General features: G+C 38.9%; 1 protein-coding gene across 3 annotated transcripts in view; it reads left to right on the top strand.

Moving 5' to 3' along the window:
- ABCG2 (ATP binding cassette subfamily G member 2 (Junior blood group)) overlaps nt 1–15,711 on the top strand; it is a 138,353-nt gene that overhangs the window by 42,362 nt on the left and 80,280 nt on the right. Inside the window, exon 3 of one of the 3 annotated variants that reach the window (XM_057309861.1) lies at nt 3,032–3,153. The exons of the other annotated variants lie outside the window; for them this stretch is intronic. Coding sequence (XP_057165844.1) covers nt 3,110–3,153 — 44 coding nt within the window. The 5' untranslated portion in view covers nt 3,032–3,109. The remainder of the gene's footprint in view (nt 1–3,031; nt 3,154–15,711) is intronic. 3 annotated transcript variants of the gene reach the window in all.

Below are 15,711 nucleotides of genomic sequence, written 5' to 3'. Positions count from 1 at the left end.
TCGCTGGCTGTCTCCGTCAAATAAATAAATAAATAAAATCTTAAAAAAAAAATAAAGAATTGTTACCTTTTCCGTTATTTTATTATTTAATATAATTTGGCCTATTAAAGTATGAGACCAGTTTTGTCAGTCCAATTTCAAATGTGTAATTAAATAAGTGATTTAAGCTTTTGATTTAAAGTTGAAATCTTAGTAAGTTTTTAGAAAATAATGGGACATTAAAAGAACTAAAGTTAACTGTATTATGACTTTTATGCAGTCTGTTATGCACTGTGGTTTCAGATGTGCAATGCACAAGGGTTTATTCCCAAGTATGCCTTAACCAGAACAAATGTTTTTTTTCTATGTAGTTCCTTGCCTTAATAAATATGTAATATAAATTTAAGCAAACTTCTATTTTGTATTTTTGTAAACTACAAAGTAAAAAAAATGAACATTTTGTGGAGTTTATATTTTGCATACCCAAGGTGAGAATTAAGTTTCAAATAAACCTGTAATATTAAAAAAAAAAAGATTTTAGTTAAAAAGAAGGAGCCTCAGCTCCAGCCCTGATTATACCACTTGGCAGTACACCATATAACATCATCTTGTAGAATCTGTTATCAATGGTGATATTAAAATGTGATTTCTATAAAAGTATCAGTAGATAAGAAGCCCAGTTGAATTCATGCAACAGCTGGTAACTCTGTACTGTTAAAGACCCAGGAAAAGCTAATAAGAATCAGCCCTTTACTATTATCTAATGTACTTGGCAGATTTCTCTATTGGATGAAAAGTGTGGCAGGGGTCTCTAGTAGAATAGTCATACCTAAAACCTACTTGTTTTTTTTTTTTTTTGTTTGTTTGTTTTAAGATTTTATTTATTTATTTGACAGAGAGAGACAGCCAGCGAGAGAGGGAACACAAGCAGGGGGAGTGGGAGAGGAAGAAGCAGGCTCCTAGCGGAGAAGCCTGATGTGGGGCTCGATCCCAGAATGCTGGGATCACGCCCTGAGCCACAGGCAGACGCTTAACGACTGTGCCACCCAGGCGCCCCTAAAACCTACTTGTTATGCATTAAAAAACAACACTACAGTATAAAGAAAAAATGGGGATTTTCTCCCCATACCTAGTATAGTAGGTGGCATTTAGTAAACCTAGTATATATATTTGTTGAATGAATGGAGGGACTCTTGATTTAGTTAAGGGATTAAGATATAAGCATCTCAAAGTTAAATGAGGAGATGGTGGTTCTGGAGGCATATAAGAAGCGGGAAGTGATAATTGCCAATGAATGGAAGTGAGAATAAGTGTTAAGCTCAAAGTAGGGAGAGACCACTGTAGGCTGTAGTGGTCAAGGAAGACTTCGTAAATAAGGTTAGTCTTAGAAAATCTTTGCTTTAAAAGTATTTTGGGGGCACCTGGGTGGCTCAGTCATTAAGCGTCTGCCTTTGGCTCAGGGCGTGATCCCGGTGTTCTGGGATCGAGCCCCACATCAGGCTCTTCTGCTATGAGCCTGCTTCTTTCTCTCCCACTCCCCCTGCTTGTGTTCTCTCTCTCGCTGGCTGTCTCTCTCTGTCAAATAAATAAATAAAATCTTTAAAAAAAAAAATCTTTAAAAAAATAAAAAAAATAAAAATATTTTGGATTTGAAGGTGTAAAAGTGGGGAATGGCATGAAACGCAAGAGTATGAGCAAAGGAATGTACGTGAGAAAATAAGAGGCATGATTTTGAGTGCATGTTGACCCTCTAGCATGGCAGCCTTGCTGTCTTAGAAAAGAAGAGAAGGGATAGGCCTCTGAACACCAGGTTGTGGTGGTCGTGCTTTTCCGGCTCAGGAGTTTGGACCCGATTCTTTTGGTAAAGAGAAGAACAAATGGTTTTTCAACAGGCAATGGTATAAAGAAAGACTTTGGTGATTCTAGAATAAAGATAATACTGGGGACAAGGTATAGAATGGTTTGGGTTGGATTACAGGAGTGAGTGTTGTTGACAGAGAATAGTTAGAAAACAGATATACAGTAATAAGGGGCTAAGCCACGGTAAGGTCAGAGGTTATGGAAAGATACAGATTCCTTCAACATTGTAAAGGAAGAAGTAATGGACCTGGTGACCACATACAAAGGAAGGATGGAGTACCTTTATGAAAGTGGAAGACAAGGGTAAATTTTCAGAAAGAAGTACACATCTGTAGGTTGTTTATATTTTTAGTTTAGTTTTGTTGTTTTTACCAAGTGAATTGGAATCCGTATCTGTATCAGAAGGTAGTGTGGAGAAAGGTTTACTTTCTCAAGAGAGAAAAGAACCTTTGCAACTCCAAGTGTAACTGGAATGCATTACTCCTAGGGGTTTAACTCTTAGGTATTTTTGATATTAGAATCTTGGCTTTTCAAATAAATCCGGTAAGAGTTAAGCAACACATACGTAAGAGAGATAATGTATATACTGGTGAGCTGGAATGCTGCAGTCTGCTGGGCTCTTTGGAAGACTTTTCAACCGTTTTGTGGAGAAGAGCCCAAGACACAAAACAGGTTGTGCTTCAGGAAAGAGGACAGGAAGTCAAGTTCTCTGCCAGTGCAATTGAAGGAACAACTACAGGAAATTTTTTGGGGGGGGGCATTTTTTTTATGTGTCACTGCTGGTAAATATGGTTCAGGAAAGGATGAACAACTCCTGGCCAAGGAGGAAGCAGCTTTAAAGAAAGCAAAGCCAAAACAAAGAATTGGCAGTACTCTTCAGAGACTGGGTAGTATTGTTCAAGCCAGCCTGGCCTTCCTGTTTCGTGGGATTCTCAAACATTTTTTTGTTTTTAACTGACAAATATTGTAGCAACTTAGGACCTGGATTTCATGTGTATTTCCATGCAGAACCGACCACTCTAATTTGGAAACCAAGTACTCCTATTAGCATCCTAATCCTCACAGCCAATGCCTCTAAAACAATGAAATGAATCCCTCTCCGATGGAGAGAATAATGAATCCCCTTTCACCAGAAGCAACCAGAGTCCTTTATTCCTTCAAAGCACTTTCAACTATCCCCCTTTAATTGTAGGCAACAGAACAAGTAAAATGGAGCTATCTTGCTCAGCCATGTGAGGACAAATGATCCAGAACCTAAAATATCCTGAAGATGTGCAACACTTTCATACACATGGACCCATGTGGCAACTGTGGGTGAGCAAATTTATGCCCAGGCTATTGACTGTTGAACATCCATAGCAAAATTATTCTGTGTCCAAATACAATGCTAAGCAAATATAGTCAATTTTATATACCCGTTATTCTTGTAGCAGGGGAATGCTTTGCTTAAATTCTTTGGGGGCGGGCAGTAGTTATGTTTGTTCTTTTATTTTTATTTCTTTTAAGATTTTATTTATTTATTTGAGAGAGAGAGAGAGACAGGGAGAGTGAGAGAGAGAGAGCACGAGTGGAGTGAGGGGCAGAGGGAGAAGCAGACTCCTCACGGAGCAGGGAGCCTGATGCAGGGCTCAATGTGGGGACCCATGCAGGCCTGATCCTGGGACTTCTGATCATGACCTGAGCCGAAGGCAGATGCTTAACTGACTGAGCCACCCAGGTGCCCCAATGTTGGCTCTTTCAGAAGAAACAAAATTCTTTCCTACTTGAAGAGAAGGAAACTAGGGAAATAGAGAAGAGGAAAGAGAAGATTTGCAAAGTGATTAAAAAAAAAACAATTGTATTTAAAGGGTTTGGAACGAAACCTCTTTCAGGTTTGGAACTAAAATACCTTTAGTGTAGCTGCTGTTTTAATACTTTCTAGTGTGAAAATAGAGAATAAGTATTTTAGGGTAATCTGTAAAAATTAACCTTGTGCCAATGGGATCAGATTATACCATCAATAACATTTAGCTGTTCTTCTTTCTCAAGTTTAAAGAAAACCTAGTTTCTTAGGTGTAGCTCTCAAGTTATTTTGGAGCTCCAATTTTGAAAGACTCTAAACCACTTTGAAGCAATAGTCCTATAATTTGTTAACTACAGCCTTCTTTGGGAACCGGCCATGCTTGTCAGTTAGCTGCAGCCCCGGATCATTGAATCGAGTCGCTAGAAGCCAGTTCTTATTAACAGTTTACAAAACCTAAAAGAGCAGGAGAATACCCCCTTTCTCTAGTCTTTCCCTCAGCAGTTTTATCTCTTCATCGTCTGTTCAATTCCATCCCTCATTCTGTTCTCCCCTCTCTCGTTCCTGAATAATCTGCTGTACAGTCTTTTGGATCACCCTTAGTGTTTTCATTGGTTGTAGATGGAATCTCATTTTATTGGTGCTTTGCTGAACGCTAAACAGTTTCATTAAAATGACATTTAAATGGAATTTAATTTGGGTGGGAGTGAAAGAGAAAAGGGAAACTAAGGGGGGTTTTATGCTACTAAACAATTGAAACAAACAATTCTACAAGTATAATCTCTTAAATTTATTGTGGAGGCATTAACGGACATTTTCCATTTAGTAGCATGTTGGGGGCACCCCATGGAATATTGCGGCTGATAAGACCCTTTGAGATAAACATGATAGTACTGCACCTATATTCATGCTGTGATCTTAGCTTCTAAAATCTCTTTTCGGGGCACCTGGTGGCTCAGTCAGTTAAGCGTCTGCCTTTGGCTCAGGTCATGATCTCGGGATCCTGGGACGCAGCCTCATCCTGAGACTCCCTGCTCAGTGGGGAGTCTGCTTCTCCCTCTCCCTCCGAGCCTCCCCCTGCTCATGCTCATTCTTTCTGCCTCTGTCTCTCTCTCAAGTAGATAAATAAAATTTCTTTAAAAAATTTTTCTTTTCAAATTTTGCTGAGTTTTAAGTAGCCTGTGGAACTTTAAAAAACCCTAAAGTCCAGGCCAAACTCATGTTGTTAAACCAGAATCTCTTCCAGGAGATTGCAAAGTGCAGAGGGGTTGAGAACTCAATCCTTAATGTGCACATAAATCGCCTGAGGATCTTTTTTTTTTTTTTTAAAGATTTTATTTATTGGGGTGCCTGGGTGGCTCATTCGTTAAGTGTCTGCCTTCGGCTCAGATCATGATCCCAGGGTCCTGGGATCGAGCCCCTCATCGGGCTCCCTGCTCAGTGGGAAGCCTGCTTCTCCCTCTCCCACTCCCCCTGCTTGTGTTCCTCTCTCGCTGTGTCTCTCTCTGTCAAATAAATAAAGTCTTAAGAAAAGAAAAGAAAGCTCAGAATAAAAAGATTTTATTTATTTATTTGAGAGAGAGAGAAAGAGAGAGAGAGAGCACAAGAGGGGGAGGGTCAGAGGGAGAAGCAGACTCCCTGCTGAGCAGGGAGCCCAATGCGTCACTTGTTGCTGGGACTCCAGGATCATGGCTTGAGCTGAAGGGAGTTGCTTAACTAACTGAGCCACCCAGGTGCCCCACCTGAGGATCTTGATAAAAATGCATGTTCTAACTCTGTAGATCTAGGGTAGAGCACAGGAGTCTGCATCTCTAACCAGCTTCCCAGGTGACACCCATGCTGCTTCCTCTCTGGCTCCTCAGCAGCAAGGAGAGATTAGACAGATGGTCCAGATCAAATGTGGGTCCAGATCACAATCACCTGAGGAATTTGTTAAAATAGCAAAGGCCTAGACCTCTTCCTGCTTCAAAGAAGCCGGGCCTCTGTGATTCTTGTTAGTTTCTAGGTGATTCGGATGCAGGTCAAGACCCAAGAACCGCTGGTCTAGATTACTGTCTGATCACGGCCGTGCCTATCCTAACTTTCTTGTTGCCTCTCGTTTCCTTTTCTTTACCTTCTGAAATCCTAGAATACAAGTACCGGAAGAAATTTGAAAATCTAAAATAACAGGTTTTAATGTAGTCTAACATTGGGTATACAAAATACATTACTCAATTTGAAAAAAAAGAACAAGTTATATGGCAGATATGTCCTGCCAAACAACCCTGTCCAAAGAGATTTGACGTTTTATTTGCAAAACCTCATTTTGACTCATGGAATGCAATAATCTTTATCTCCCTCAATTTTCAGTCTTATATCTCCTCAACTTGAAGCTCAATCTTATATATATAGTGTTTCTGCATATTTTAAGGATGACTACTTAAAACTATAACAGTATCACCAAATAGCCTTATTTAACTAAGTATATCAAAAGAGGTGATCTGGTCTATAGATTGTATTTTGTCATAATATGCTACTTTCTACCATATCTTAGGGTCCATACTTGTGCTATATTAAGAAAATCTGTACATTTTTTCCCCCTAGCAGACAGATATGACATCTCCTGGCATGGTGGACTTCATAAAATATTGTGTTGATTTTTTTGTTCTTTTAATATTAATAATAGCTCACATTTATTGTGTACTTACTAACTGCCAGGTGCTTTTCTAAACACTTTATGTGGTTTAACTCATGTTGGCCTCCCAGCAGCCTCAGAGATGGGTGTCCTTTTTTGACAGATGGGGACACCCAGAAGTTGGCCAAGGTAACAAACTATGATAGAGCAGGACTGGGAGCTGAAGCCTAGCAGTCTTGCTGCATAATTTCTGTGTCATACTCCTTTCAGTGTTTTTGTTTACCTGCACATGTCTCTTCATTAGCTGCTTGTATGTCTAACTTTCTCTTTGAATAGGCTTTATTTCTTTGGAGCAGTTCTAGATTCACAGCAAAGTGGGACATAGAGTGCAGAGAGTTCCCACATAACCCCTGCCCCCACGTGTGCACAGCCTCCCACACCATCCAGAGTGGTACATTTCTTACCAGTGATGAACATACCTTGATAGCATTATCACTTATCATCCAAAGTCCTTAGTTTATATTAGGGCTCACTCTTGGTGTTGAAAGTTCTGTGGATTTTGACAAATGTACAATGACATGTATCTACCATTATAGTACCATACAGAATAGTTTCACTGCCCTAAGAATCCTCTATATCTGAACTATTACCCTCCCTCTGGCAATCACTAATCTTTTAACTGTCTGCACAGTTTTGCCTTTTCCTGAATGTCATATAGTTGGAATCACACAGTATGTAGGCTTTCCAGGTTGACTTATTTTACCTGGTAACAGGCATTTAAGTTTCCTCCACATCTTTTCATGGCTTGATAGCTCATTTCTTTTTAGTGCTAAAAAATATGCCATTGTCCAGATGTATCACAGTTTACTTATCCATTCACCTACTGAAGGACATCTTGGTGAGGCTTCTAAGTTTAGGCATTGTGAATAGAGCTGTGTTCAGATTTTTGTGAGAATATTCGTTTTCAGCTCATTTAGGTAAACGTCAGGGAACTTGATTACTAGACCTGTGGTAAGAGTACGCTTAGTTTTGTAAGAAACTGCCAAACTGTCTTTCAAAGTGGCTATGCCAATTTGCATTCCCGCCAGCAATGAATGAGAGCATTTGGTGTCATCTGTAGTTTAGATTCTTTTTTTTTTTTTTTTAAAGATTTTTTATTTATTTATTCGACAGAGATAGAGACAGCCAGCGAGAGAGGGAACACAAGCAGGGGGAGTGGGAGAGGAAGAAGCAGGCTCATAGAGGAGGAGCCTGACGTGGGGCTCGAACCCGGAACGCCGGGATCACGCCCTGAGCCGAAGGCAGACGCTTTAACCGCTGTGCCACCCAGGCGCCCCTGTAGTTTAGATTCTGGCCTAATAAGTGTGTAGTGCTGTCTTATTCTTGTTTTAATTTGCAATTCCATAAAGATGTATGATGTGGAGCATCTTTTCATATGCTTATTTGCCATCTTCATATCTTCTTTTGTGCGCTAGCAAGGTCTTTGGCCCATTTTTTAATTGGGCTGTTTGTTTTCTTACTGTTGAGTTTTAGGAGTTGAAAAGGAATGATAAAAGGGGACACCCTTGCCTAGTTCCTGATCCTAGTGAGAAAGCTTCTAGTTTCTCATGATTAAGTATAAGATTAGCTGTAGACTTTTTGTGGATTTTTTTAAATCAAGTTGAGGGAGTTCTGAGTTCTATATTCCTAGGTTGCTGAGAGTTTGTAATCATGAATGGGTGTTGGATTTTGTCAAAAGCTTTTTGTGTCTTTATTGATGTGATCATGTGACTTTTCCTCTTTAGCTTGTTGATATGACAGATGATATCCGTATTATATAATTCTTTTTACACACTGTTGGATTCAGTTAATATTTTATTGAAGATTTTTGCATCTATATTCATGAGAGATATTGGTCTTTTTTTTCTTGTTTTGTCTTTTCTTGTAATGTTTTCTTTTCTTGTAATGTCTTTGTCTGGTTTTGGTAATATGGTAATGTTGGCCTTATAGACTGAGTTAGGAAGCACAGTTGACCCTTGAACAACACGGCCAAGGGGTGCCAACTCTCTGCACAGTTGAAAAGCTGCATATAACTTTTGATTCCTTAAAAACTTAACTACTATTAGCCTATTGTTGACTGGAAGCCTTACTGATAACATTTTATACTGTATTCTTACAGTAAATAAGCTAGAGAAGAAAATGTTATTAAGAAAATCATAAGGAAGAAAAAATACAATTATTGTACTATAGTTATTGAAAATTATCCAAAAACAAGTAGACCCCTGCAGTTCAAGCCCATGTTGTTCAAGGGTCAACTCTATTCTCTTGGCTTCTATCTTTTGAAAGAGATTGTAAGGAATAGGTATAATTTCTTCCTTAAATGTTTCGTGGAATTACCCAGTGAACCCATCTGGGCCTGGTGCTTTCTGATTTGGAAAGTTATTAGTTATTGATTTAATATCTCTAAAGATATAGGCCTATTCAGATTGTCTCTTTCTTCCTGTGTGAGTTTTGGAAGACTGTGTCTTTCAAGGAATTGTTACATTTCATCTAGATTATCAAATTGGGGGCATAGAGTTGTTGATGGTATCTTTTCTTGTTTACTTAATGTCCATGGGTTCTGTAGTAATGTTCACACTTGCCTTTCTGATATATTAATATCAGTATTAACACTGTGTCATTTCTCTTTATTTTCATTTCTTAGTTAACTTATCTAGAGGCTTATCAACTCTGTTGTTCTTTTAAAAGAACCAGCTTTTTGTCCTTCATTAATTTTCTCTGTCAATTTCCTGTTTTCAGTTTCATTATTTGTGCTATAATTTTATTATTTCTCTTTTTTTGCTTACTTTACATTTAATTTTCTCTTCTTTTTCTAATTTCCTAAGGTTGAAACTCAAGTGACTGTTTTTGATCTTTTTTCTTTTTTAATATAGTCATTTAATGCTAGAAATTTTCAGCTAAGCATTGCTTTTGCTGCATTCCACATGTTTTTGTAAATTGTATTTTCATTTTCATTTAGCTCAAAATGTTATTAAATTTCTCTTGAGATTTCATCTTTGACCCATGTGTAATTTGAAAGTGTATTTAATCTTCAAATATTTTGGGATTTTCCAGTTATCTGTATTAATTTCTAGTTTAAATCCATTATGATCTGAGAGCATACATTGTATGATTTCTTTTCTTGAAAAATTTTAAAGATGTGTTTTATGACCCAGAGTGTGGTCTATCTTGGTGTTTGTTCCATGTGCGCCTGAGAGGAATGTGTAATCTGCTGTTGTTGGAAGAAGTAGTTTATAGATGTCAACTATACCTAGTTGACTGATGGTGCTGTTGAGGTCAACTATGTTCTTGCTTATTTTCTACCTGTTGGGTATGTCCATTTCTAATAGAAGGGTATTATAGTCTCTAACTATAATTGCAGGTTCATCCATTTCTCCTTGCAGTTCTATCAGTTTTGTCATGTATTTAATGCTCTGTTATTAGGTGCATACTCATTACAGACTGTTATGTCTTCTTGGAGAATTGACCCCTTTATCATTATTTAATGCCCCTCTTTATCCTGATAATTTTCCTTGCTTTGAACTCTGCTCTGTCTGAAATCGATATAGGTAATCCAACTTTCTTTTGATTAATGTTAGCATGGTTTATCTTTCTTTGTCCATTTATTTTTATTTATATTTATTTTTTAAAATATTTTATTTATTTATTTGAGAGAGAACGGGAGTGAGAGCACATGAGCAGGGGGGAGGGACAGAAAGAGAGGGAGAAGCAGACTCCCCGCTAAGCAGGGAGCCCGATGCAGGACTCAGTCCCAGGATCCTGGGATCGTGACCTGAGCTGAAGGCAGATGCTCAACCTACTGAGCCACCCAGGTGCTCCTGTCTATTTATTTTTAATCTATATGTGTCTTTATATTTAAAATGGAGTTTTTTAGACACTGTGTAGTTCTTTTGACCCAGTGTAACTATTTTTGTCTTTTAATTATTGTATTTGGATCATTGATGTTTAAAATGATTATTGATACAATTGTATTAATATATATCTTATTTGTTATTTATTAATATATATCTTATTTGTTATTGCCTTGATTTAAAAAAAGATTTTATTTATTTGAGAGAGAGTGAATGAAAGAGAGCATGAGCAGGGGGAGGGGCAGAGGGAGAGGGAGAAGCAGGGTCTCCCCTGAGCAGGGAGCCCAACATGGGGCTCCATCCCAGGACCCTGGGATCACTACCTGAGCCAAAGGCAAATGCTTAACTGACTGAGCCACCCAGACGCCCCTATTGCCTTGTTCTTTGTTCCTATTTTTGTCCTCCACCTTTTTCCTCCCACCATTTATGGCATTTATGGTTTTAATTGAGCATTTTATATGATTCTATTTTGTCTCCTTTGTTAGTATATAAATTGTCTTTTTTTTTTTTTACTTTTTTTAGTGGTTGTCTTCAAATTTCTGACCTATGTCAATTTCCTTTTCTCTAAATATAAATAACTTCTTTTAACATTTCTTGTAAGGAAGATAAACTGGCAACAAATTCCCTCAATGTTTGTTTGAGAAAATATTTCTTCTTCACTTGTGAAGGATGACTTTATAGGGTACAGAATTCTAGGTTAACGTTTTGGGTTTTTTCTTTTCTCACTATTTTTTTTTTAAGATTTTATTTATTTATTTGAGAGGGAGAGTAGGGGAGAGAGAGAACAGGGGGAGGGGCATAGGGAGAGGGAGAAGCAGAGTCCCCACTGAGCAGGGAGCCCAATGTGGGGGTCGATCTTGGGACTCTGGGATCATGAACTGAGCTGAAGGCAGACACTTCACTGATTGAGCCACCCAGGCGCCCCTCTCTCACTACTTTAAATATTTCACTCCACCTCTTTCTCATTTGCATGGTTTCAGAGAAGTTGGAATTTTTATCTTTGCTCCTCTATAGATAAGGCAGACAACCAACTGAGCCACCCAGGCATCCCATCAGGTTTACTTTTTTCATTAGAACACTTACCAAATTGGGGCATCTGGGTTTCAGCTCAGGTCATGATCTCAGGGTCATGGGATCAAGCCCTGCATGGGCTTTGTGCTCAGCATGGAGTCTGCTTGAGATTCTCTTCCTCTCTCTTTGCCCCTCCCCCTGCTCACACACACACTCTCTCTCTAAAATAACTTAAATCTTCAAAAAAAAAAAAAAAACCACTTACTGTATTATCATAGTTGTTTTAAATTAATGATCTGGGGACACCTGGGTGGCTCAGTCAGTTAAGCATCTGCCTTTGGCTCAGGTCATGATCCCAGGGCCTTAGGACCGAGTCCTGCGTCCGGCTCCTTGCTCGGCGGGGAGCCTGCTTCTCCCTCTGCTGGTAGCTCTGCCTACTTGTGTGTACTTGCTCTCTCCCTCACAAATAAATAAATAAAATCTTAAAAGAAAATAAAGGGGCACCTGGGTGGTTCAGTCGTTAGGCGTCAGCCTTTGGCTCGGGTCATGTGCTGAGTGGGGAGCCTGCTTCTCCCTCTCCCACTCCTCCTGCTTGTGTTCCCTCTCTTGCTGTCTCTCTCTCTGTCCGATAAATAAATAAAATCTTTTAAAAAATAAATAAAGCTTTTTTTAAAAAAGATAGATGAATGCATGAATGATCTGATAATTCCAACACCCATCTGAGCGCAGAGCCCGATGTAGGCTCCATCCCACGCTCCTGAGGTCATGACCTGAGCTAAAGCCAAGAGTCAGAGGCTTAACCAACTGTGCCACCCAAGCACCCCTGGGACGTTCCTTTCTATGATTTAGATATTCAAGTCTCCTAGGTGGGCACTTCTGAGTATGAGAGTAGAAAAAAGCTTAAGAGTTTGCCATCCAAGTAATGGAAAATGCTTGTGCGAGCTGTCTCCACCCATAATAGAGAAAAACCTCTTTAGGGACTGGACATTTCATACTGTTTTGATCCAATGTTAAAAGATCCAATGTTATTATTAGTCTAATAATTGTGACTACTAATAAAAACACCATTTATGGGATGATTCTTCGTGCCAGGAACTATGCTAAACACTTAATCCTCACAAAATCTTCAGAGATAAAGATAATTATACTTTGGTAGATTGAGAAGGTTAAATGATTTAATCAGGATCACCTACCCGCTTAAGAAAACCCTGAGACAGGATTCAAAAGCAGAGTGCCCTGAGCCCACCAGTATACTATATGGACTCGCAACCATTCTTGGACTATTCTTTTAGTTTTATTTAAACCAAACCCTTTGTGTTAAACACATTCTTTATTCTGATAGGCTATTGTAAATAAAGTTATACACGATTCAGTTTTAGCTTTGGCCAGTTAATAAGGGTGATTGTGAAAAGCTTTCTGTGAAATTTTATAACCTGGAATATATCGAGCATGTGAAAGAACTGTAGAGAATATTGTAGTAAATGCTTATGCACCACTGTGAGGATTCTTGTACATTATCATCAGTCTTTTCTTTATAAAGAGATTCTTTAATTTACAAAAAAATTTTTTTAGGGGCACCTGAGTGGCTCAGTCAGTTAAGCAGCTGCCTTCATCTCGGGTCATGATCCCAGGGTGCTGGGATCGAGCCCTGCATCGGGCTCCTTGCTCAGCAGGGAGCCTGCTTCTCTCTCTGCCTGCCACTCTCCCTGCTTGTGCTCTCTCTCTGTCTCTGACAAATCAATAAAATCTTAAAAAAAATTTAAAAAATTAAAAAAAAATTTAATGATCATTTATTTATTTTAGAGCGAGAGAAAGTGCACATGAGTTGGGGGGAGGGAGAGAGAGACTCCTCAAGCATATCTGCTGCCAAGTGTGAAGCCCGACATGGGGCTTGATCCCAAAACCACACGATCATGACCTGAGCTGAAACCAAGAGTTGGCTGTCCAACCTACTGAGCCACCTGGCTGCCCCAGAGATTCTTTTAAAATATAAATCAATCAGGTCTCTTTTTTTCTTGAAACCCTCTGATGTCTTTCCACATCTAAATACATCCTTGAAGTACCAATGAACCACTACACCCTACACAGTTTCTTACCATTTTCCCTCTAGTTATTGACACTCCAGCCACACTCACCTTGCTGTGCCTTGAAGGTGTCAAGTGTTTCCTGTCTCAGAGCCTTTGTGCCTACTTCTCCCTCCATCTGCACCACTGTGATCTCACCATACTTGTAAGATTAAGTTTAGTGGAAAAACAGCGGCATAAACAACATAGACACGTATTCATCCCTTATGTTCAAGACATCTTGAAATAGGCATTCCAGAGATAGTATAAAGTCCGCGTTTCCGAAGAACCCACATTCCTTCTATCTGGTTGCTTTGCTATGTGTGGCTTCCATTGTCAGACTCATCTCCAGCCCAGTTCAGCCACAGGGATTCCAGTCATCATGTTTGAACTCTAGCCAATAGGAAGGAGGAAGACGGAAAGAACACTCTATATTTCTATGAAATGTTGGATAAAGGAGGAACTGGAAAACCTCATATTTTTTTAAAAGTTTTTTTGAAGTTAAACCTTGCTGTGTAAGAAGAATCCCATACCTTCATGGCAGCCTTACAGGGCAATTATAAGGTTCTCTTTTAAACTGACCTTGTTTCTAATCACCCTTCTTGTAAAAATATAGTTGAGCTTGATCTTTCTGTGCCATCTATGGCCCAGGAGTATTCAGATTTCTTTTGTTTTAGCAACAGAAGCCTTTTTAAAAATTAAAAATAACTGCTATAAATATTTTTATACAATCACTTGTATTAACTGGTCAAAGCTAAAATGGAATCATTTGTTAAGATTTTTATTTGTTTGTCAGAGAGAGAGAAAAAGAGAGAGCACAAGCAGGGGGAGCAGCAGGCAGAGAGAGAAGCAGGCTTCCCGCTGAGCAAGGAGCCCTGTGTGGGACTCGATCCCATGACCTGAGCGGAAAGCAGATGCTTAACCGCCTGAGCAACCCAGGCGTCCCTAAAACTGAATCATTTATAGTTTTATAATCACCTATCAGAACAATGAATGTGTTTAACACAAATAGGTTGGTCTAAATAGAAACTAAACAACAGATAGCCCAAGAATTGTTGAGAGTCCATATAATATTTATAAAATAAACGCCAATATATACAAAATATATATATTGTTATTTATGTATTAAAATTTATAGCATTCACTTATGAAGTTAGTCAATGAAAACAGTATTTTGGATGAGCACAAAAATGTGAAAAAGGTTATTATAGTTGTGGAAAGCCTCTGAAATAAAGCTATTTTTGCATTTGTTTTGGTTGTACGGTATTGAGAAAAATATGATTTACAGACTAGTAGTCAGAAATGGTTTCAGGTTTTTGCATCTTAATGATTTTATGATTTTTCTTTGATTAAGCAGAGATGACAAGAGAGGGTGTATTCTGAAATACACATAAACACCCACAAGTCAGCACGCAGGCATCCAACATGTTAAACTTTGGTGGATAGTGCGTGAAAGAGCACTGCATAGTTTTGTACAATTTCTTAAATGTTTTGAATAAATAAGGAAATACGTCTCCCTATATTTAGGATAAACACATTTTGTTTATTGGCTTTTTAAAAATCTGCTTTGTTGAAATTTAGATGCCATAAATTCTAAGTGTACAATCCAATGAATTTAGTAAATTATGGACTTGTGTAAACATCACTAATCCAGTTTTAGAACCTTCCTACCGCCTCAAAAACCTAGCTGCAAATCTTCGCTTCCTGGTGCCCCCTTCCCTTATTTCTCGACCTTCCAGTGAGAAGGGTAGTTGGTCTCCAGGAAGCTGATGTGTTAGTGTCTGTGTAAAAGTATCCACGGTCTGTGTTCCTATAAAAAGTGTCCAAGATGGGGACACCTGGGTGGCTCAGTTGGTTAAGTGTCTGCCTTTGGCTCAGGTCAGGATCCCAGGGTCCTGGGATTGAGTCCAACATTGGGCTCCTCGCTCCGCGGGGAGTCTGCTTCTCCCTCGCCCTCTGCCACTCCCCCCTGCTGTGCACTCTCTCTCTCACACAAATAAGTAAATAAAATCATTTTTAAAAATGTCCAATATAGCTATAGAACTTGTAGTGAAAGGTAGAAGCTAAAAGTGATTTTGTCATTGGAAGGCCTGTGAGCAAATTCATTTTATGTGCTGTGTAATAATGTATAATTGGTATTGAAGCATGTTACATGTTGAACTGGAATGTTCCTATGGTATCAGAGGATGTCTGATGTCCAGCGTTTTCACCATCTAATGATATCTTATTGATTGGCAAGTTGCAGGAGACATTCTCTATGGCCTTTGATGCTTACCAGAAGGGAGACTTACAATCCCAACAAAATTGAGGACATACTTGCCAGTTATGATACTGAAACTTCTGTTAGTGGTTTCACACACAGAATCCCATGTGTAGTCAAAGAATGATTGCTGTCTTGCACGAACTCTAGTAGTGTTTGTTTCTGAGACAACATTTGTTGCTCCCATAAAACTGCTGGAAAAGTTGGCCTATTTGTCCCTCAGTGAAAGAGGCAAAACTACCCAGGACTTTTGG

This window comes from Ursus arctos, unplaced genomic scaffold, assembly GCF_023065955.2.
Source record: "Ursus arctos isolate Adak ecotype North America unplaced genomic scaffold, UrsArc2.0 scaffold_9, whole genome shotgun sequence".
Classification (NCBI taxonomy): Eukaryota; Metazoa; Chordata; class Mammalia; order Carnivora; family Ursidae; genus Ursus; species Ursus arctos.
Note: the sequence above shows the minus strand (reverse complement) of the source record. Positions and strands in the feature narration are given on the sequence as shown.